Here is a 24,298-nt window from a genome sequence, read left to right as displayed (position 1 = left end):
TATCAAACTGTTTTGATAAAAATATACTCCAACCCAGTTTTTCTTCAGCTACTTTAATTATAAAAATCTATCATGTTCTCAAAAAAATTTTAAAAAAGAAAAGAAAAAAAGCAAAAGGCAACAGTCCAGTACAAAAATAAACAACTGGAAGACATTACCACCAACTAGATCTGACAACTAAAAATCATGTTTAGGACTCTGAAAATAAAAGCAAATTAAAACAAAGCACTAAACCAGTAATCTTATTTAATCAGGGATATTTATCACCTAGAACTCTTTCAAATAACCACAGTGCTTGATTACTCTTTAAAAAAAAATGCGAACAGGCCTGGAATCAAGGCTGTATTTCGGAAAAAGTTGTTATCAACAGCATTCCTAGTAAAGCACTATACTAACATGAACCATATTAACACTCCAAGAAAAAGCAACCAGGACTTCCCATCTGATACAGGTGAGTCTAACTAAAAGGGAGGAATGACGTCTATGGATCACAACTAGGTAAAGAACTGTGAAAGTACGTTAACAGTAGATAAGTATCTACATCTGATAAAATTTCTCTGGCTAATTTATCTTCACCTTTCTGCTTAAGACATGAAGGTCAGAAGTAACCCACAATTAGGTGAGAACCAGATAATTATTCTGGAAAAGTATAAAAACCAACTATAAATGTTTATTTCCTTAAATCACCACCCAGTATCAATAGTGACCTCTAGTGAACACCTGTAGTCATTACACTAGAGGTCATTTTTTGTCACTAATCTTTCATTATTGTACTTAAAAGGATGGAAGGACCAAACTGGCTAGTGAAAAGCTAGTTTTAGAAATTATAGTAACCAAAACTTTTAATAGCAAGAAGCTGAGTGTGCAGGGATTTTAACAGCTTCTACCACCTTCCCTACTTCCTTTTTTTAAACAAGCCATAAGTACTGTGCTGGGGGCTTCTGGTTAAAGTGATTGCAAATTTGGCCTGTTATGTCAGGATCACTCTGAGATCAACTTAAAAAGCCACATTGTACTCATAACCTACTATCCTTTTTACAAAAACCCAACTTACAACTCTGCAAGTTGTATACTGCCAAAAACATGCATATAAATGTCCATTTATAAGGGCAGTTTGATTATTGATACACCATATTCCTTCCATAACCTCTTAGCTATCTTTCCTTGTTCTGAACCTGGATAGTCTTAGGCTTTGAAAAAATGCAGAGACAAAAGGCCCAAAACACCAGAGCTCTCAATACATCACTAGTCTTTAAAGGTCTTCTCTAAAGTGGGTCTCCTACCCAATCTGACAATTCTACCTTATGATACCAAGGACTATCCTCCTTTGTTGGGATCTACATGAAAGGTTAAAAAGGACCATAAACAATTGTTTAGAACCTACATCTTAGAAAATCTTTATAGACTCAATGCAATGACTCATCTTTCATATTAAAGTCAGTACAGCAATAATCCGAAACTACCTTTAAGTAGCACATTTAAGGAAACTAAGCCACAAGACTGTTGCATTGTGATTTAATCTAATTGCACAAAAATTTGAAATTACAACTCCTCTGGATTTCTAAGAGGAAGGTTATGCATGCTTCCAATTCAATTCTGCACTGTTACATTTGAACCATATAGTGAATTTTACATCATGATGGATCAATTTAGAATTCCCATGCAACATTTCAAATTATATAAAATGGAAGCAATTTTTAAAGCTTTGCAAAGGTCTCATGCTAATGATAAAACCCTTTTTTAATGGGTCACTTTGGATTATAATGTACCATGTTGCTATACTTTAAAAATGTTGGTCACAGAGTATCATGATCTTTGAACTAGCTCCTACCCCTAAAAAATGGTTAAGTAGGAACAATCATGTAGGTGACAACCGAAAGTTCCCTTCAGCCTCAATTGTGTTTCTTGTAAGATTTGTGTAACCAACTGATTTCCATGGGACAAGAACTATGTTAATAGTGGGTTCGACTATTACACAATTATGCTAATATTTTATTAATTCAAAAGCACTTTACAAGAAAATATAAGTATGGCTTCCAATAGGAATGTTATACCTGGACTTGATACCAAGCTCACAGATTTTAGTTTTGCAAGGAAAAACAGGCTTTCAGGTTAAACAACAATTTGTAACCAAAACTTTAATCCCAAGGATTCTCACAAACATATTACAAATGACAGCATGAAAAAAAAATCTTGCACAGTAACTCAAAGTTCAGCTCTACAATGTACCCTTAAACTGGCAGAACACTGGTATCTTTAATAGTTTCAAATTACCAAATAGAGAATGTTACAAAGAGCCATGTTTTCATATACAGCAATCACGTAAGGAACTTAATGACCTAAAACAAAGGTAAACTAACTTTCTTGAAACTTCCAATTCTATACCAACTAGACACCCTGCCCAGTACGAAGACTAGTTGGATTCTTTTTTTTTTAAACCTCTAATCTAGTTTAATAGTGCAGCTTAATTTTTATTGCTGGCTTGTGTTCACACCAGCTTTTAAAGACTGCTTATTTAACTACAGCTGCATACTATTATCCCAGCTATAGAAAGACTTCATTCAATTTTTGCCAGTTTTGTTCTCATAATATTAAATGTCAAGATTTAGCTGGGCAGGAATAAGAGGTTTATTATCAGTCTATATAAGACAAAACTTCAAAGCAAATTCAATTTTGCTTAAGGGAACATTGTAAAGTAACAATTCTTGATATTACATGCCTCGTATGATCTATTCAAATCATAGAGAATTACATCTTTGTGTGTCACTGTTCCAAGAGACAAACAAATGTGAACAGCTAAAACATCTTAAAAATGCACCAAGCTTATGAAGTCTCAAACAAAACTTGAATTTTCTGTACATACTCCTGTCAAATGAAGTTATTTCCTGTACACCACTCCTCTTGCAAACTGGTCTTCTATTTCCTTTCATTTGATCTAGATCGGCTAGAAAAACAAGAACAAAAGTTACATACATTTCTCAGTAACACAACTACATCAAAGGCTTTTATGGAAAAATAGTTAAAAATAATCAAAATGGCTTAAGATGACCAATTCCTGTTTTAACTAGGTTATTTATAAACAGTCTAAATCATTAAAGATCTTACCTACGAGACCTAGAAAAGGATCGGGACGGCTTGTGATTTCTCTCCCGAGACAGGGATCTCTCTCTCCTCCTATCTCTAGAAAGGGACCTAAAACCAAAGGAAGAAAATCAGGACCATTCAGAATTACACACAACAAACATCTGTAAAAAGTCTTCAAAAACGAGAAGCTGGTTCATTCCTGCAACACTGGCTCTATAGACCACTTGATTCATTACTAAAGCCACAGTCTTTTTACCTTTAGCCATGTCATTTACAGAACAGTTTAAGAACAGAATGCTGTCATTTCTGAGAATGTAACCAAAAAAGGTAGTTATTTACCTGCTCCGGCTGCGGGAGAAGCTTCTCCGTCTTGGAGATCTAAAAGCAGAAACAGGAAAATTAGGCTAACTGTCAATTATTATTTATGGCGTGAGGCATTTCCCAACTTTTCAATCTCACTGTTGGGCCCAGTGATTGTGCCGAAGAACTGGCACCCATCGTCCAAAAAAATAAATAAATGAAACTATAAAAAAAAAAAAAAAAAGGGAAAAAAAACCAGAAAAGAAAAAAAGGCACAGAAGGATTAAGGAACCAAAAGCTCAAGTGAAAAGCAGGTATTCCAACCATGGATTCACTTTAACAAAGAATGCTTCACAGCAGATCTGTCCAATGCAAAACTTCATGTCAAACTAACTCCACTACCCAAACACCACACCAAAATATAGTCCCACAAGTAGTTCCAAAAACAGTACCATAAACCAGTATTTGGAACCCATGCAAACCTATAAGTCCATGACAAGACTTAGGTACCAGGTGGATAGTGTAATTTTGTGAAAACGCGCTAGGTGTAAAATACTGATGCCATTAAGTGCTACATTAGAACTGCATTTGTGATCGTCACATTTAAGAGTGTGTTTAGGCTCATAAAAAATTACCTTAAGCTTGGCCCACTTCACCCCCAAAATTTAAATTTTGAAAACTGTTAGTAAAACCATTTAAAGGTGATAGGATTCAACAAATTTTTGCTAGAAAGGAAAGCTAAATCTGTTAGAGTTATTAAAATTTTTAGTTTGGCATCTCACACATGCAAATAAGTTTCACTTGAAGGTCTAGTTACATTATGAGTTCCCTATCACCCTTAAAAGTTTTATTCAAGCAATATATATGTACGTTACCATTCAATTATGCACAGCCAGCCTTTGATCCAGAAAAAAGAATTACTTTAAGCCGCTTACTCCTTATTTTAACCAGCAGTAAACTGTATAAGCAGGAAAAACTTACTAGTTTTGGGTTTCAACAAGCTAGAAATGGTGAGGTGAGGCTGCCGGACTGACGGCCAGGAAGAATTTGCTGAAAAGGTTTTGCCAGATGTTGCGTTGGATTTAGTTGGTTGGCGAAGGGGGTGTTGTGGATTTTTCCTGCTTTTTTGTTAGCCGAAGGCTGCTGCTGTAGTTGTTGTGAAGACATTTGGTAAATAAACAGCTGAGCTGATTGGCCAGGAATGTGTGGGCGGTCGAGGTGGCTGCTGCCGATTTGGTTAAGGTTGGAGAGAAGGCTGAGAGAAAACAGCATGCTCGGGAACCAAAGGGCGGTGCAACCTGACGACTGGCCATGCCTGGGTCATGTGAAACGACACCAGCCAAGCTGAATGGGGCGCGCTGGTCACATGACGCTGAAAGGGCTAGTTGACTGGCTAATGCAGACTCAGAGGGTGGTGAGAAGAGACATGATGGTGACTCTGTAACGGGGTTCATTTTTATTAATAGATGGACCAAAAAGCACAAAAAAAAATGAAAAACAAGCCATCAGTACAACCATCTATTTAGCTAACAAATACTCTTTATTATGATGGGCAACAGTGTGTTGTTTTGTTTTTCAAAATAGCAAAAGGGGCAAGATTTTGAACTCCTATCTCCTATAAGGACTTCACTCACCTGTAAGAGGTAAATTCAGTCCTATAGAAACTATTTTGGAGGTTTGAGGAGATGTGGAGTTAGCATCCAGACAATACTGCCTGGTCCAAGAATGATGTCATTTTCAATTATAAAAAAACTGAAATCTCTCCTATTTGGGTTTGAAGAATAGATGACTGGGATTACTTTTTTAGCCCCCTTTATCGGTCAGTGACTTAAGTTAGTTTCAGAATGATTTCTACTTTACCAGTTGTAACATTACAACAGCTGCCTGGTTGATAAATACTACAACCGTGCTAATAGTAGAAAACACATTTTTGTGAAGAGCTAGAGTTGAATGTAATGTTTGTCATTATGGAGTCAAGAAATGGAAAAAGGCCTAAATTGAAGTATAAGGGAAGACTTGGAAAGATGCAACTAGAAGATGAACTAGAAGATAGATCCAAGATAGAAGTTACTGACTACCAACATGAACAGTGACCTAAAGACAAAAGCCAACACTCAGCACAACTCACATACCCCAAACTACACCCAGCCAATGTTTCATAAAAACCTCCGATTCTTCAAAGTTTAAAACCCACCAACAAACTTAAGAGAAATACCTGCTCCTATTAGCTACTCCATTACACCAATACCTCTAAACACGCTCTCAAGTACCTGCGGCGAGGTGGAGGACTTCTTCTCCGATAATCATCTCGAGGGCGACGACCCCAAGACGGAGGTGGGCCACGATTTCGACTTCTCTTTTCACCATTCGAGAGTTCCACTCTTACTCGGCAGCCACATAATGTTCTAAGGGAAGAAACATTATTAAAAGAGTTGAACAGACTTTCTAAGCGATGTGTATTAAAGCAAAAAGCAAGCACTCCTATTTTAGCTTCTCGCAAAGGACACACCTCAATGTCTACAGAATTCTTAATAGCAAAACAAGTTTTTCTAATAAAGAAAACAAACTTTCTTACATTTTAGTGCTTTGTTCAATTCCATGGAAATGGGGGAGTTTTGTTTATTAACATTTCAAGTGTGAAACCCATGGATTCATCTTCAAACAACTAGTTCATCTGTACATCCTGCTGGGACTTTGAGATCCTGAGATCCCAACACTTGTTTATTATCTTACTGTATGTGCTGGTCTTTCTCCTCCCTCCACAACCCATCTCCGTGCAAAGTAGTGAACTGAAGCATTTTGGCCATTTCACATCACCATCACCCCTCAGGGGTCACTCAGTAACCGACACTTAGGAAACTGCCGCTGAGAAAAGTAATCCCCCACCTCTTTGTTGTTCCACATTGTTTAGATAAACCATTATTTATTTGGACAATGATTAGGAAGAGGTGGGGACCTGGAAAAATCTGTTTCTATAATCTGCTTGTACAAATGACCCTTTATACAGCTTTACGGTTAATACTCAGACCCCTTAACTTTTCGATCTAAAGTATTAACCATTTCCCCTGGTTTCATGAGATCCAATAGTTCTCAAAGACCAGGAAGGAGGGGAAGGGCAGCACCCGTTTCCTCTAAGACTTAGTAACACTTACTTAACAGCCAGTAAGAGTACACCATAAAAACAAAGGAAATAGCTCCATACTTCTCCCTTCCTAAATATCTAAAACACATAAATGATGATGGTATAATAAGCCCCATGTAATCCTCATCCAACAATTGTCAGTCTGTGGCCATTCTTATTTGAAAAGAATATCTGATTTCCAATTGTTTCAGAAACAACTCAAAGGTGACACCACATGTGACACTTTGAGATGTAGATTAAAATGTTTTAATCACTTTCTGCAGTGAAATGCTCTACCACTGAGCTATAGCCCGTTTTAATCACATTCTGGATGCAAAAATCCACCCACCAAGAAGTGACCCACTAAACTTCATCTCTTCACTGACCACCTGAATAAAAGGAACCTTCCTGTGTATCTCCAGTAAAACTGTTCAGTCCTTTTTCATTGTAGCAAAGACTTATAGAAGTCTCTAATAACATTAACTTCAGACAGCCAAGAAGCCTTCTAAAAGCCACATGTCCTAGAAAATTTAAATATTAATATTTATCACCAGTATAAATTAGTCATTAAATTACCTCCCATCTAGTTCTCGGACAGCATCGGCTGCATCTCGGGGATCTTCAAATTCAACAAAAGCAAAGCCGGGAGGGTTTCTAGCAACCCACACACTTCGGAGTGGTCCATAATAGCCAAAAGCTCGTTCCAATTCAGTCTTGTTACCGTTGTTTCCAAGATTACCTACATAAACCTTACAGTCCAATGGACAGGAATCACGATGCATTTCTGTAACAAAAAGAATACCCCAAACATTAATCATTTATTTAGTAATTGACACAGTTAACAACAGATCCTTAAAAAAGTATGCTGAAATACTAAAAACCAAGTAACTACTACCCTTGAAACACCCATTTCTCTCTAATCTGTACTGACAAACACAGGAAGCCAGCACAAATTGTAAGAAAAAAGGTCTCACTGAAAAATCCACGGAGGAAACAAACACCGAAGGGGCATTTACTACAATCTTGGCACTGAATCAGGGACTTTTACAATTAATCTCAAAAATAAAGCTCTTAAGAAAAAGTAGGATAACTTGCCAAAGCAAATCCTGGAGACACAAAAACCAAATGAAAAATGCTTAAAACAAGACAGTAGTTAAGGCTGAGCCCCTTGAAAAATGGTACTGTGTGCCCTCCTAAACAAAAACTTAACCAGCATCACTCCTCAAGCAGCTTAGTGTTAGGTTTTTAAAAATAAATGTACATCACAGTGCCATGAAGCGCGTAAACCTGGCGATTCACAGACCTGTACCCCTGGGGCTAATAATACATTATATGTTTGTTAAAATTTTTTTTAAATGTACATCACAGCAGCACTATTCTCAACAGCCAAAATCAAAAGATAAACGGATAATCAAAATGTATTATCCACACAATGATTATTCAGAATGAAGTACTGATAAATGCTTCCAGCATGAATACAAACATGCTATTACAGATGCCAGACACAAAAGTATACATGCTAAGATTCTACATATATGAGAAATCGAACAAGTAAACCCAGAGACAGATTACTGGTTACCAGCAGCTGGGAAGAGGGCAGCGGACATAGGAACAGCTGCTTAATAAGGTACAGGACTCCTCAGGGGATAACAAAAATGGTTTGGAACTAGGCAGGATGGTCGCACAGCACTAGGAATGTACAGATTTGCACTTTAAAAGGAAATTTATGTTAATTTCACGGGGGGGGGGTTCTTAGAGTACATATTTACTGCCCTTTGGGGTCTTGCATTTGATAGATATTCAAAAAAAATCACCTCGACAATGAATCAAAATCAACTTGTAGGCGGGTTTCAACTACAAAAGAGTAGCCAAACCAATAACCCAGCTTAAGGGTTTCTCATGAACAGTACGCTCTTCTCACTCTGGGCTTATCCAATTAAAAAAACTAGTCCAGACACATCCTATTTGCATGACCCCACCCTGTACCCTGGAGTTCTGAAGCCAAATCATTGCTGGAGATTGGTTTTTTAAGAACTTAGCCGTAAACCGTTTCAGAGTTAACCATCAACGGGAAACTGCTACGAGAACAAGGCTACTCAAGCAAGATCCTTCGGTTTAAAAAAAAAAAAAAGTGACAGGATACAGAAAAATCACATTAAAATTAAATAAAAATACAAGTGAGTACAGAAACCGCGTAATATAGCTCAAAAGGTCCAATCTCGATCGGTGACTTGAGAAAAAATATTTCAGATTAGTTCCCAAAGAAAACGTGGGGGGGGGGGTTGAGGAGGAAAAAAGGCGCCATAAATTGAAAGGCCGCAGCACGGAATACAATTCGGCTAGCGGCTCCCCCACTCCGCCTTAACTTTCGGGTAATCCCACTTCTCAGTTTACCCCTCGCCCCCGTAAAAGTTTATAAACACCTCCACTTCAAGGCCCAGGTACATTCTCTGATGGGCCAAAAGCCCCCGCCACCGCCCCATGCCGAACGTCACAAAATGGCGGCGGCGTCTCTTTGTCTCAACCTGGCGCCGCCATTGGGCCTCGTCCTTCCGCGGTCCTGTTAGGTGCCATTTCCCACTACACTCCTTTAGTCGCCAGTCACTTACCGAGATCGTGGATTAGAAAGCTGACGCTCAAATCAACACACCCTCGGATGGGTCTTCCCGCTCCCCACCCCTCCCGGCTCCAGCAGATGCTCTCGCTGACCCGGCGTCCACGAAATGGCGGACCACCGCCTTCTCCTCGCCTCTATTTATATGCCTCGCCGAAGTCACATGATTGGACGGGTTCGTCCAATGAGAGGCGAAGGAGGCCGTGACGTTACGGCCAGAAACGTAACGAGAATCGCGGTTGCTGGGAGCGCGCTCTGGCTGTGGCGCTGGGATCGCGGGAGACCTCAGCCGCCTGGTTCCAGTCGCCTGGGCCCTCGGGCACCCTCGGGTGTTTACGCGTGGACATTCTCCAAGTTACCCTCAGTCCCCTTTCCCTCTTCTCCGAATAGGCTGGGGTTTCATAACACTACTGTCGTCGCTCCCAAACACCGACTGAGCCGTTTCCTCCAAATAAGATTTAGATAGTAGATTAATTCGTTAATTACTTCATCCTCGAGAACGGTTAGACTGGGATTAAGACCCTCGCGTTTACAAACGTGCTTTAGAGTTTCTCCCAAGGTCACTGAGCTGTGTATGATGACCAAGCTGCCAGCACGGCTGCACACCAAGCTGTACCCGCCCACGTCCTACACTATGGAAAAGCCCGATCCTGGAAAGGCGGCGGGACTCTGGCTGGTTTCCCGCCTCTCACCCAAACCGAAGCTTTTGGCAGAGAGGGGTGGCGTCATTAACCGGGACTCAAAATGTTTAATAGAAACTCAAAGGCCAATGAGACCTGTCAGGCCATCTGGACGCTCACCTTTAGCAAATAACAGCAAAAGGAACTTCCTGAAGAAGAATTAGTTTCAATCCGGGGCCCCCAGACGAATGCCAGGAAGGGCACCTCCGGCCTTTCTCCTCAAAGAGGCTAGGTTGATACGTAGACTTGAGGGTGGGGCTCGGGCCCTTAGACCGCTCGCATCTTCCTCTGTTTTCCACTTCCCTCTAGAGAAAGAGAGCCACAAGAATAGTTAACTACTGGGAGAGAAATACCTCAATCGTGCTCCGAAAATGGTTAAGCTCTCTCTCTCTGGAACAGTGAGTTACACTGGGAAGTTAGTCTGGTGTCCTGAAACCTACTCTCCTCTCCCCTTTCAGTGCTGCCCGACTTATTGCTAAAATTTAAATCTCCCCAGAAAAAGAAAACTAAAATGTATTTTCAGTCACAAGGTGAAGGATATGCCATTATTTACTCACTGCTCCCAGATATTTTCTTTTGAAATCTTATCTTCTACTGTGGCTCTAAAACATTTATGCGTCGTGGGGGAAAATAAATACAGAAATTTAATGGCTCGGAGCCTTAGTTTTCTCACTGTAAAATAGGAATTTCATACTGCAGGGAAAGAGAGGGAATGGGAACTACAGTTCTTGAACCAGGATTTGTGCTAGCCTAACCTGGGGTGTTTCCCAGGTGAGGGGGGATTTTAGCAAACCCTTTCTGTTCCTCTTCTTACTTTTCTTTCCTTCTCTGTATGTTTTTCTCTTCTGGCTCACTTATATTGCCTTGATTTGATCCCCTCCTCTGCGTAAGCTTTTCTCTTCTTTTAAATTTTATTTTCTTCTGCCAAAGCAAAAGCTTTAAAGGCAGACATTCCTGGATCTGAACTACCCAAGTCCCCCTACTTACTACTAAAGTATCTTGAGAAGAACCCCTTAACCTGTCTCAGAATTATTTTTTTCTGTAAAATGGGATAATATCAGCCTTGCAGGGTTGTTATGTGTTGTCTCTTCCCACAGGAACTTCAGCTTTTGTCTGTTGTGGTCACTCCTGCATCCCTGGGGCCTAGAAACAAATCTGGCACAGAGCGCATAAACGTATTTTAGATAGATAGATAGATAGATAGATAGATACTTAAGATTTTATTTATTATTTGACAGAGCACAAGCAGGGAAAGCAGCAAGCAGAGGAAGGAGAAGCAGACTCCCCACTGAGCAGGGACCCCGATTTGGGGCTCAATGCCAGGACCCTGGGAACATGACCTGAGCCTAAGGCAGCTGCTTAACCAACTGAGCCACCCAGGCGCCCCTAAACATATTTGTTTAACCATTTAATGACCTAAAGAAAGTATATTTGTAGATCAGTTGCAAACTCTATTCAAAAAATGCTCTTTTTAAAGAGTATCCTATTCTTTCCTACCATATTTCCTGTTTTGGGGGGGTTTATGTATGTAATGCTCTTCCAGCATGCATCTTTCAATGGAGCACTCTTAATCCCTCCAGCTGTATTCCAGAATACATTTTGAACCTCCTATAGCCAACCACACACACTTTCCATCTTCTGATAACAGCATACAAAGTGAATTATCCATTTAAATTATAGATTATTTTAATGCTACTTTAAATTTATTCAACCACCAGCCACTCGTAAACCACATGAATCTTCAAAGGGCCATATCAGTATTTCTTGGTGGGGACAGGGAATGGGGATCATATATTGTAGTAAACATCTCTTGATTTCTTCTGGGGAACTACCTTTCTCATCGTAGACCATGGTATTGATTCAGGGGTGGTTGGGTTAATTAAATCATTCCAGTGCTTAGCATTCCTCCCCCACCCCAATTAGTTCAGAAGTGGATGAGCAATCCAATCAGACCAGTCAGCTACTAATTTGCTAATTCTAGCCCTACTGCTAGGTCAACCAGAGGTGTGCTCATTTCTTCTGACTAGCGGGCTCCTGAGCCTGGGCAGCCATCTTGTTTCCATGAGGAAAGAGGCAGCCTGCAGTGGATCCAATCTAAAGGAAGGGAGAGATCTGAGGGATGGAGAACAGAGTCCTAGAACTCTTGTTTAAGAGGCCCTGAACCCAGTTCCACTTCTGGAATTCCCTAATGTACCTTCCCTAACACCTCACCCAATTTGCCTAAGCCAGTTAAGTTGTTTTTATTTTCCTGACACTAGCAAACAGAAAGATTCCAAATACTTCACAGACCTTTCCTCTGAAACCAATAAACATTATATGTTAATTAATCCAATTAAATGAATTTAAAAAAAAGATTCTGAATACAGAAATTACTCTGGCACACACTTCTCAGTACCTCAAGTTGAGAATCATGGCACTGAGTTTTCTTCTGATTCTCAAATTCACCCCTTACCAATTCCCTAAGTACTTTTTTTCTTTTTAAGGGAAAAAATGACTGATGGCCAGGCATAAATATCTATGTATAAGAGTTAATACTTTAGGGGCGCCTGGATGGCTCAGTGGGTTATACCTCTGCCTTCAGCTCTGGTCATGATCCCAGAGTCCTGGGATCCAGCTCTGCATTGGGCTTTCTGCTCAGCAGGGAACCTGCTCCCGCCCCCCTGCCTCTACTCTGCCTACTTGTGATCTCTCTCTCTCTCTCTCTGTGTCAAATAAATAAATTAAATCTTAAAAAAAAAAAAAAGAATTAATACTTAAAGGCACCTGGGTGTCTTAGTCGGTTAAGTGTCTGCCTCCAGCTCAGATCACTGGGATTAAGGCCCTCATCAGGCTCCTTGCTTAGCAGGGAGCCTGCTTCTCCCTCTCCTCCCCACTCATTCTCTCTCTCACTATTGCTATCGCTGTCTCTCTCTTTCAAATAAATAAATAAAATCTTTAAAAAAATTAATACTTTAAATATTGTGATTGACTTCAAGTATAGAAGAAAATCTAGTAAGAGCATGGGCCATGACAATAGTTCATTAACTACTTGGATCAGTAACTGTACTGGCAGGAAGCAGATGGCACATTCAACAAAGAGTTAACTGAAAAGGTAATTATTTACAGGGCTAAGGAAACCCGCTTGGGAAGAGTTTGTTCCCAGTGGCAGTTCTCAGACCCCATGAAGCAAGATATGGAGCAGGATTACCAAAAGCAGCCAAAGGCTATGGCTATGAATAGAGGCCACTCTGGCCTTAGGTAGAGGAACTGCAGCAGCCCAGTTTGGGGCGGGGTGGGGGGAGTAGGGATGTTTGGAAGTGGAATAACTGGACTTAACCTCTCTTCCCATATCCCCTCTTTTAATGGTGACTCCCACTGCCCAAAAGCCATCGGGAAACCTGAGGGTAAGAGAGCTTGAGTGATGCAAGCTTAGAGGTCAGCCTCACAGGCACAGAGCAGGTTAGAGAAGATCAGAAAACTGATTCAGCACTGTGTTGTCCAATACAGCAGCCACTGGACACACATAGCTATTTGAGTCCCAATTTACATGTGCTGTAAATGTAAAATACATGCACTTAGTGTATAAAGAAAGAATGTAAAATATATCATTTTTATATTGATAGTATATTAAAATGATTTTTTGATGTATTGGGTTAAATAAATGATATTATTAAAATTAACTTCATTTCTTTCTTCATACTTTATTTTTTTTTTTATTTGACAGAGAGAGATCACAAATAGGCAGAGAGGCAGGAACCAGAGAGAGAGAGAGGAGGAAGCAGGCTCCCTGCCAAGCAGAGAGCCCGACGTGGGGCTCGATCCCAGGACCCTGAGATCATGACCTGAGTTGAAGGCAGAGGCTTAACTCACTGAGCCACCCAGGCGCCCCTCTTCATACTTTTTAATTGTGCCTACCGGCACATTTAAATTACATTTTTAGAGGAGCCTGGGTGGCTCAGTTGATTGGGTGGCTCAGTGAATTGGGCGTCTGCCTTTGGGTCAGGTTGTGATTTGATAGATAGGTTGTGATCAGGGTAGATCCTGCATCAGGCTCTCCACTCAGCAGGGAGTCTGCTTCTCCTTCCCCCTCTGCTCCTCCCCATTGCTTGTGTGCACTCGCTCTCTCTTTCAATCAAATAAATAAATAAATAAATAAATAATTTTTTTTTTAAAGATTTTATTTATTTGACAGAGAGAAAGAGATCACAAGTAGTCAGAAAGGCAGGCAGAGGGAGAAAGGGAAGCAGGCTCCCCACTGGGCAGAGAGCCTGATGCGGGGCTCTATCCCAGGAGCCAAAGGCAGGTGCTAATCCACTGAACCACCCAAGTGCCCCCAAATAAAATCTTTAAAAAATTTAAAAAATAATAAAATTACATGTTTGGCTTACATTATATTTCTATTGGATGGTGTTGATCTCAAGGGACAAATGAAAAAAACCCCACAGACAATTATGATTAATAAACATTTAAAAACTCATTCTATTCCTGGACAATTACTTAAAAATAGTGTTTCTGAAAATTATATCATTTTAAGATTTTTTTAACCTAAGTGCTTTGATAGCTAACTTTTCTATGCTTTTTTTTTTTTTTTTATGTGATTCCTTCGAATAGTTTTGGGGATCATACGACATATTTAATAATCATTCATTCATTCATTCATTCAAAAAGCATTTATTAGGTACCTTCTATTTTCCAAATGCCAAGATGGATTTGGAGGAAAAAATAATAAGCCCAAACAGAGCCTCAGGCATCTGACATCATGGGGCTAAATTCAAATACAGGGGGAATTAGATGAAGAATGACACAAGCAGTTGTGAAATTATTTATGTGCAAAATGATCCGGAGAGGGACATGGTGCCTTAAGACTATATCATAGGAAGGCCCCCTGGGTGGCTGATTTGGTTAAGGGCCCAACTCTTGACTTCAGCTCAGGTCATGATCTCAGGATTGTGAGACTGAGGCCCGAGTCAGGCTCTGTGGTCAGCATGGAATCTGCTTGAGATTCTCTCTCTCCCCTGTACTTCTCCTCTTGCTTCCTTTCTGTCTCTCTCAAATAAATAAATAAAATTTCTTAAAAAAGAAGAACAACACATCATAAGAGGGAAAAAAAGAGTGTATCATAGGAAAGATTGACCCAAGAAGGCTTTCCAAAGGAAGTTATGATTGAGCAAAAGCAAGAGGGCAAAATTTATGAGAGGAGTGAGAGAATGTTCTGGAATGTGTAAAGTTCCTGTAGTAAGAATGTGTAAAGTTCCTGTAGTAAGTTAGAGGAGTTAAAAAAAAAAATCCAATGTGGCTGCAACACAAAGGAATAATTTGAAATTTAATTAATATGTAAAATATTCATTTATTATATTATTATATTATATTATATTATTATTATATTATTATTATATTATTATATTCATTTACCAAGTGCCTACTAAGTGCTTTCAAAGAAGAAAGGTCAATCAGTGACAAATATTATGCAGCCATAAAAAGGGATGAGTTTGTGCCATTTTTGACAACATGGATGGATCTGGAGGGTATTATGCTAAGTGAAATAAGTCAGACTGAGAAAGTCAAATAGCATATGATTTACTCATATGTGGAATTAAAAAAAAAAAAAACCAAATGAATAAACAAACAAAAAGCAAAATCAGACCTGTAAGTACAGAGAATGTATTTGGTGGTTGCCAGAGGGAGGTGGGTAAGGAGATGGGCAAAATGGATGAAGGGAAGTGGGAGATACAGGTTTCCAATTCTGGAATGAATCAATCATGGGAATAAAAAACAGAGTAAGGAATATAGTCAATGATATTGTAATAATATATGGTAGCAGATGGTAGCTACATTTAGGGTGAACATAGCATAATGTATAAGCTTATCCAATCACTATGTTCTATACCTGAAACTAATGTAACATTGTGTGTCAACTATACGGTGCCTGGTTGGCTCAATTGGTTAAATGTCTGCCTTTGGCTCAGGTCCTGTTCCGGGTGATCAAGACCTGCATTGGGCTCCCTCCCTACTCAGCGGGGAGTCTGCTTCTCCCTCCACCCCTCCCCCATGCTCATGATTTCTCTCTCTCTCTCTCAAATAAATAAATCTTTAAAAAATGTTTTTGAAAAGATCGATCAGTCACATTCATTCAGTCAATCAAATTAATTGAGTATTTACGTTTCTCTGAGATAGGCTGAAAGCTGTTGTTATAATGCTATGTTAGAAGTATGTGCACCAAAAAAAAAAAAAAAAAAGAAGAAAAAGAAAAAGCTATGTACCCACTAGACTTTCTCCTCCTCCACATGGAATGTTCCAGGTGACAACTGGACTTTTTCTTTTCTTTTCTTTTCTCTTTTAAATATTTTATTTATTTATTTGACAGAGATCACAAGTAGGCAGAGAGGTAGGCAGGGAGAGAGAGGGGGAAGCAGGCTCCCCAATGAGCAGAGAGTCTGATGTGGGGCTCAATTCCAGGAGCTGAGCTGAAGGCAGAGGCTTAACACACTGAGCCACCCAGGTGTCCCTGGACTTTTTATTTTCAAAGTGGGGCAGAGTTCTTGTACCTGGAAAGGAATAATGATTGATTCTGGGGTTGGTTTTGTTTTGTTTGTTTGTTTATTTGTTTAAGATTTTATTTCTTTGTGTGCAAAGACAGAGAGCATGAGCAGGAGGAGGGGCAGAGGGAAAGGGAGAGGGCAGATTCCCCAGTGAGCGGGGAGCCAGACATGGGGCTATCCGAGGACTCCCAGTCATGACCTGTGCCAAAGGTCATGAGCTACCCAGGTACCCCTAATTCTGGTGTTTGATTAATATTAAATTAATCAGCCTCAAATTCTTGAATCCATTTCTTTTTGTACCGTTAAGCTAAACTTCCAATCATTGTTATTTTATTTTCTAAAAACTAATGTTTCATAATAAAATAAATATTTCCCACTGTCGGGGCACCTGGGTGGCTCAGTGGGTTAAAACCTCTGCCTTCAGCTCAGGTCATGATCCCAGGGTCCTGGGATCGAGCCCCACATCGGGCTCTCTGCTCGGCGGGGGGCCTGCTTCCTCCTCTCTCTCTGCCTGCCTCTCTGCCTGCTTGTGATCCGTGTCTGTTAAATAAATAAATAAAATCTTAAAAAAAAAAAAAAATATTTCCCACTGTCCTTAGATAAATCTTTAATAGAATCAGAAATTTGGGATGCCTGCCTGGCTCAGTCAGTTGAGCATGCAACTTTTGATCTCAGGTTGTGAGTTCAAGCCCCACGTCGAGTGTAGAGATTACTTTAAAAAAAAAAAAAGGTAATAGAATAAAATATTAATCAGAATTTCCCTAACCAAACCTTATACACTTCACTGATTTAATTCCTTTAAATATATCCAACAACATTTGTACATTTAACACTGAATTTTCTGAAACATTGCAAAGGTCTATCACAGCAGACTGAGAAGTCTAACAAGCAACATCTCTGGTGTTCATGGATTGGAAGGCTTAATGTTGTTAAGATGGCAATCCCACCCAAAGCAATCTACAGATTCAAAGTAATCCCTACCAAAATTCTAAAGGTTTTTTGCAGAAATGAACAAATCAATCCTCAAATTCATATGATTTCAGAAGAGGCCCCAGTAAACAGAAATAATATTAAAAAAAATTTGGGGTACTAACACTTCCTAACTCCAGAACCTACTATAGTACTAAGCTATAGTACTCAATAGACTGTAGCAGTAGCAGCACAAAGATAGACATATAGACCAATGGAATAGAATTAAGAGTCTGAAAATAAACCCATCCATCTGTGGGCAACTGATTTTTGAACAAGGCCAAACCTATTCAATGAGGAAAGAATACTCTCTTCAACCAAAGGTGTTGTGTCAACTGTATATCTACAAGCAAAAAAAAAAAAAAAAAAAAAAAAAAAAAAAAAAAAAGTTGAAATCCTACCTCATACAATATAAAAGAGAATTAACTGCAAATTCACCAATGACCTGAGTATTAGATTCTAAACCATAAACTCTTATATGAAAACATGAGGGTAAATCTTCATAACCTAGAATTTGGCAATGGATTCCTAGATATGACACCAAAAGTACTAGCAACAAAAGAAAAAACAGTGAAATTGAACTTCATCAAAATTAAAAATGTTTGCATGTTAAAAGGCATTATTTAAAAAGTTTGCAGGCAGCTGCTCTGTAATAAAGAATTTGTCTGGTCAGTGTCTCAGTCTCCTGACATTGAGCTTCTAAAACCCTTGGAATTTCCTGAGCAACCAGCCCTACTGCTGGGCAGAGGGAGGTGGGGGTGGGGCCTGATGATGAAATCAATCATGTAGCCAGTGGTTTAATCAGTTAAACCTATATAATCAAACTCCCATTAAAAACTCTAGGCTGAGGGTGTCTGGGTGGCTCAGTGGGTGAAGCCTCTGCCTCTGGCTCAGGTCATGATCTCAGGGTGCAGGGATGGAGCCCCACATTGGGCTCTCTGCTCAGCAGGGAGCCTGCTTCCCCCTCTCTGTGCCTGCCTCTCTGTCTACTTGTGATCTCTCTCTCTGTCAAATAAATAAATAAATAAATAATCTTTAAAAACAAACAAACAAACTCTAGGCTGAAGCTCAATGGAACTTTCCGGTTGGTAAATATATTGATGTGCATGAAGAGTGATGTACTCTGATTCTATGAGGAGAGAGCCCAGCTCTGTGTTGGGGATGCTCCCCTCCCAGTACTTCCCTTATGCATCTCCCTATTTGGTTCTTCCTGACCTATATCCTCTCTTTCTTCTTCTTCTTTCTTTTTTTTTTTTTTTTTAGGAATCTCCATACCCCATATGGGGATTGAACTCAGGACCCTGAGATCAAGAGTCACATGCTCTACCCACTGAGCCAGCCAGGCACACCATGACCTACATTCTTTATAATAAAAATGGAACTGCATAAAAATGGTTTCTCGCATTCTATGAGTCACTCCTGTGAATTATCCAACCTAGGGGGTCATGGAAACCTACATGTTCAAGAGTGCAGGTGGCCTGGGGACCTCCAGATGCTGAAGGTGGTGTCTGAAGTGGAAGTTGTCTTGTCAGGAACTGTACCCTTAAGCCTCTAGTTTCTGACACTAACTCTGGGTGTCTAATATCAAGCTGAATTGCAACAAGTGGAGTTGAAATGGAATACGAGCCTGCAGAGCAGAAGAAAATATTTTTCAGGGGCACCTGGACAGCTCAGTCAGTGAAGCCTCTGCTTTGGGCTCAGGGTCCTGGGATCGAGCCCCGTGTTGGGCTCCCTGCTTGCAAGGAACCTGCTTCTGCCTCTCCTCCCTGCTCATGTTCTCTCTCGTTCTCTCCCTCAAGCAAATGCATAATATCTTTAAAAGAAAAAAGAAAGAAAATATTTTGCAAATCACATATTCGATTAAAAAAAAGAAGTCATATATCTGGTAAGAGTCTAATACTTGGAACTAGTATAGAGAACTCTTACAACTCAATAACAAAAAGATAACTCAATTTAAAAAATGTCCAATAGCGGGGCACCTGGGTGGCTCAGCAGGTTAAAGCCTCTGCCTTCCGCTCAAGGTCATGATCCCAGGGTCCTGGGATTGAGCCCCGCATCCGGCTCTCTGCTCAGCAGGGAGCCGGCTTCTTCCTCTCTCTCTGCCTGCCTCTCTGCCTACTTGTGATCTCTGCCTGTCAAATAAATAAATAAAAATCTTTAAAAAATAAAAAAAAATGCCCAATAGCACCTGAAAAAATGCTCAACCTCATTAATTATTAGGAAAATGCAAACCAAAATCACAGTAAGATATAACGTCACACCCATTTGGTTGGCTATAATAATCTTTGAAAGGAAAATGACAAATTCTGGGGAGGGTGTGGAGAAATCAGAATCTCATACACAGCTGGTGGGAATGTAAAATAGTACAGCCGCTACGGAAAAGTTTTGCCATTCTTCACAAAGTGGAAGATAGAATGGCCTTGTGAGAAAGTAGCCCCACTTCTAGGTATAGACCCAAAAGAATTGAAGACTGTTCCTCAAACAAGTCCAGGCACATATGTACTCACAGCTGCTGGATTCACAATTGCTAACAGGCCGGAACAGCCCAATGTCCATCAATGAATAAACAAATCATGGTATATACATACCATGAAATATGATTCAGCTACAAGAAGGGATAAAGTACTGGTATATGAGCCTTGAAAACATGCTGAGTGAAAGAAGCCAGGCACAAAAGGTCACATACTGTATGATCCCATGGATAGGAAATATTCAGAATGAGTAAATTCACAGTTAGAATGCAGACTGGGAATTATCAGAGATGAGTGGGGAGCAGATTTTTTAAAGATTTTATTTATTCGAGGAGATTGAGAGAGAGAGAGTCGGGGGGGTGGGCACAAGTGAGGGAGGGGCTTTGGGGAGGAAGAAACAGACTCCCCTGCCAAGCAGGGAGCCTGACCTGGGACCCTATTCCAGGACCCTGGGATCATGACCTGAGCTGAAGGCAGATGCTTAACCTTAAGACTGAGCCACCCAGGGGCCCCGGGGAGCAGATTCTTAATGGGTGCCAGGTTTCCTCTGGGGATGATGAAAATGTTTTTGGAGTATTCTAAACCTCTAAGAGAACTCTTATAAATGTAATATAATAGGCTGAATATTTGTGTCCCCCACCCCACCAAATTCATATGTTGAAATGTTAATCCTTGTGATTGTATTTAGAGACAGGCCTTTAGGAAGTAATTAGGTCATGAGCTTGGAGTCCTCATGAACGGCATCTGTGCCCTTAAAAGAAGAAGCTAGAGGACTCTCCAGCCCTCTTTTGACTATGTGAAGACACAGAGAAGTGGGCATATATAGAGACATATAGACACATAGCGAATCTGAACAGGGGACTCACCAGAACCAGACCAGGCTGGCTGGCACCCTGATCTTGGACTTCCAGCCTCCAGAACTGTGCGAAATAAATTTATGTTGTTTATAAGCCACCTAACCTACAGTACTTCATTAGAGCAGCCCAAGCTAGGACATTTAGTAAGTCAGTCTATACAAAATAAAAAAATTAATAAATCTATAGATATGATACATCAGGGTGTTGACTCTGGGCCAGCATGTGGGGTCTGAAAGCTAAGTATTTGACAACATTAAGGAATTACAATTAATCTTTAAAGAATTTTAACAATACCATGCTTATGATTTTTAAAGTGTCTGCCTTTTAAAGATATGCGCTGAGATACACATAAAATGATAAGTTCTAGATTTGCTTCAAAATAATATGGGGATGGAGGAAGTGGATGGGGGCACAGATCAAGCAAGCTGAGAAGGGTTAGCTGAAGTTGGGCAACAGATATGGGGTTCATTATACTCTCCTGTCTACTTTTATTATATGTTTGAAATTTTCCATAATTAAAAAAAAAAAAAGGAGAGAAGCAGAAAGAGGAGAGTGGAAAGAAAAAGGGAGAAGAAATAATTATCCTGCTGCTGATGTCATAATACTGTAGCATTTTATAGATTATGGCACATTTAGGGGCGCCGGGGTGGCTCAGTTGGTTAAGCATCTGCCTTCAGCTTGGGGCATGATCTCAGGGTCCTGCGATGGAGCCCCAACTTGGGCTCCCAGCTCATCAGGGAGTCTGCTTGTCCCTCTATCCCTCCCCCAACCCGTGTACACACAGACGCAATTCCTCTCTTTCCACAAATTAATTAATTAATTAATTAAATTTTTAAAAAGAAGAATCTCTGGATTACAGCACATTTACATGCAGTCATTCAGAGATAACAGATGAGCTCCCAGCTTCTTTGTAAACTTCTTCCCTGCCAACCACAAGCCTGCCCGCCTTGGGACTGAGGCCAGACTGACACATAGAAAACAATAAATGTTCATCAGAAGCGAGTATGAAAGCTCTCATTCCCAGCCCTGCCCACACTTGCCCAGAGGCTCTGCAGCAATCAGTTCCTCTCAAGCTTGGCCTGAGAGCGAAGACAGAGTATAACACATAGGGACCCCTCACAATAGCACCTCTTTTGCTCCTGGTCTCTTTCCAGCCTTTCCAAGCCAGATTTGATTGCTTCACACTGCTTGCCACACAGTTTAGAATTTAAATTACAAGTGTACCTAGCTAAAGCTTTATTCTCCAGGCAAAAATCTGTAGCTTGCTTCATGAGTTTTTGTTTGTTCTTAAAGTTTAAGGAGCAGGGCCCGCAAGTTGGGGGTGTTCAATCCAAGTTAGAGCTGAGATTTCTGTTCAAGTTATACTTACTCTCTCTCATTCACCATGTTGTGTCTAGGGAAGGTGAAGGCCTATCAAAGTGGGTCACAGAATCAGCAAGTTTGGGAAACAATGAGCTTCAGGCCTTCAAACTTTTATTTTAAGTTGGTTGCCAGTGTCCAATAATCATCAGTTAAGAATCCGATTTCTCCTAGCTTGGGGGGTCACAAGACCACGGAAGTGTGGGCTGGAGCTGAGAGCTAATTTGAGTAATTCCATTCCACCCACCCGCCCCCCAGTGCCTACCCACCAAACACCTTTCTCCTTAGGTAGCAGCTCCCTACCCTCAACCCAACACAGGCACTAATCTTTCACCTTGGTTTTCTCTGGGATTTACCTGATTCATAAGATATTAATTGTACACTTGAAACAAGTGGAAAGTGGGATACAGAAGGGTTAAGTAAATTGCCTGAGGTCACACAGCTTGGAAGGGATGGAGATGGGATTCAAACCTCAGGTCTGGCTTTGGAGCCTGAAGATCATCCCAGGAGCGCAATGTAGCAATGTTCAGAAATTGTGGCCATTTGGAAAGGCTGCCTTTGACATATCTGGGTGTGTGTGTTTGTTTTTTCAGCTCCAAGGAACAACATGTTACATGAACACATGTCCTTCCTTGCTGTGCCAGCCCCCTCTGGCAGCTGGGTTCCTGAGTCTCCCTTGCTGACTTCAGCTCCACCCTCTCCTCCCACCCCCTCCGGGTAAACGTCAATGCCTGCCTCGTGTATTGCCTTATTTGGTTCTCAGGCCCACCAAGAGGTCTGGAAAAGGATCCAGGCCTGAGTAAAGGAATTGCTTCTGCAGCTAGGGGATGAGAAATCTTTATTTCATGGATCCTGACTGGTCCTGTGGAAATTATACATGTAGGGAAATGAGTTTGCTCAAAAGAAACTACAAGAAGCAACTGAAGAGGGCCAACAAATGTATCAAGATGTCACAAGTTCTAGTGTGTGCTTAATTCTGTGCTTGGAAAAAGATTGATTTTTCAGCTCCCCCCACGGCTGTCTTTCTTTTTTCCCTTATTTTCTGAGTTGCTAGGGCCTACACACCAATCTCTAGTTTATAGCCAAGGAAACTCACAAGTCTAGAAAGTGCAAAAAATTTTAGGTAGCTGGTACTATAACTGTTGTCATAATTTAGCAATACCAGCCTGTAGCACTTAAACAGCCTTATAAACTGGGTTTAAAGAGTGTCTATCTCCTCTTTCCCCTACACATTTTTTTTTTTTTAAGATTTAATTTTTGGGGCACCTGGGTGGCTCAGTGGGTGAAGTCTCTGCCTTCAGCTCAGGTCATGATTTCAGGGTCTTGGGATTGAGCCCCACATCGGGCTCTCTGCTCAGCAGGGAGCCTGCTTCCCCGCCCCCCTGCCTGTCTCTGCCTACTTGTGATCTCTCTTTCTCTCCATCAAATAAATAAATAAATAATCACTTACTCAAGGTCCCAGAGCTCAGAATTAACAGTGCCAGGTTTGACCCCTGAGTCAGGATACCAGCCACAGGCCCACTCTGCTTCTGAGCCCTCCGGGTATCTGATTCCTTACTCCACCTAACCCATCACAGATGATTCCCTTCCTCCAGCATCTCTGTCTCCTCCTTCTCAGTTTTTGTTTTCTTTAAATAATTTTTTTTTTAAGATTTTATTTATTTCTTTGACAGAGACAGATCACAAGTAGGCAGAGAGAGGAGGAAACAGGCTCCCTGCTGAGCAGAGAGCCAGATGTGGGATTCCATCCCAGCACCCTGAGATCAGGGCCTGAGCTAAAGGCAGAGGCTTTAACCTACTGAGCCACCCAGGTGCCCCTCCTCCCTCTCAGTTTTATAAGTTCCCAACTATCTGGCTCCTCCTTCTCAGTGCCCACTAATGCAGGGAGCCCTCATGGTCTCCTCTCGGTCTCTGTGGGGTGCTCCAATCGGATGGGGGGCCATCAAATGTGGGGTATCCAAACTGGGAGGGGGCTGGCAGTATGCAATGAAAAAATTCACCCAAAGCAGAACAAAAGAGGTAGAAGTTCATTGACTACTCCGCAAGGGAACAGCAGGCAGGACGGCAAAGGAGAGACTGTCTATGACAAGCTGCTGGTGGTGGGGTAGAGTAACAGGGCAGATTGAGAGAGTATGGGGACAAATGGAATTTTCTCTTTTTTGGTAATTTTAGGAGCTGTGCCTGGTTGTAATTGATCCTTTAGGGCCTATGGGAGATTTGAGGTGGGTCACCAAATGAGTCTATTTGTATTCAGATGGGGGGGCAGGTAGTGTGGGCTCTTTTGCCTTATTCAGGTTTTCAGTGCTCAAATTTGTTGGTTAAAAG

The 24,298-nt window shown here is 40.8% G+C and overlaps 1 protein-coding gene across 1 annotated transcript; it reads right to left on the bottom strand.

The window, feature by feature from the left end:
* Nucleotides 1-348: 348 nt before the first annotated feature.
* Nucleotides 349-9,252, bottom strand: SRSF3 (serine and arginine rich splicing factor 3). Its single transcript, XM_032339750.1, has 6 exons — nucleotides 9,115-9,252; nucleotides 7,082-7,289; nucleotides 5,655-5,789; nucleotides 3,424-3,462; nucleotides 3,106-3,192; nucleotides 349-2,944 (listed from the first exon to the last, which is right to left on the bottom strand). The coding sequence occupies exons 2-6, from the start codon at nucleotides 7,285-7,287 to the stop codon at nucleotides 2,917-2,919; spliced, it is 495 nt and encodes a 164-aa protein (XP_032195641.1). The 5' UTR covers nucleotides 7,288-7,289; nucleotides 9,115-9,252; the 3' UTR covers nucleotides 349-2,916.
* Between the last annotated feature and the right edge of the window lie 15,046 nt (nucleotides 9,253-24,298).

Source organism: Mustela erminea, chromosome 4 (assembly GCF_009829155.1).
Source record: "Mustela erminea isolate mMusErm1 chromosome 4, mMusErm1.Pri, whole genome shotgun sequence".
Taxonomy (NCBI): Eukaryota; Metazoa; Chordata; class Mammalia; order Carnivora; family Mustelidae; genus Mustela; species Mustela erminea.
The sequence above is the reverse complement of the archived record's forward strand: the minus strand, read 5'-3'. Positions and strand labels throughout refer to the sequence as shown.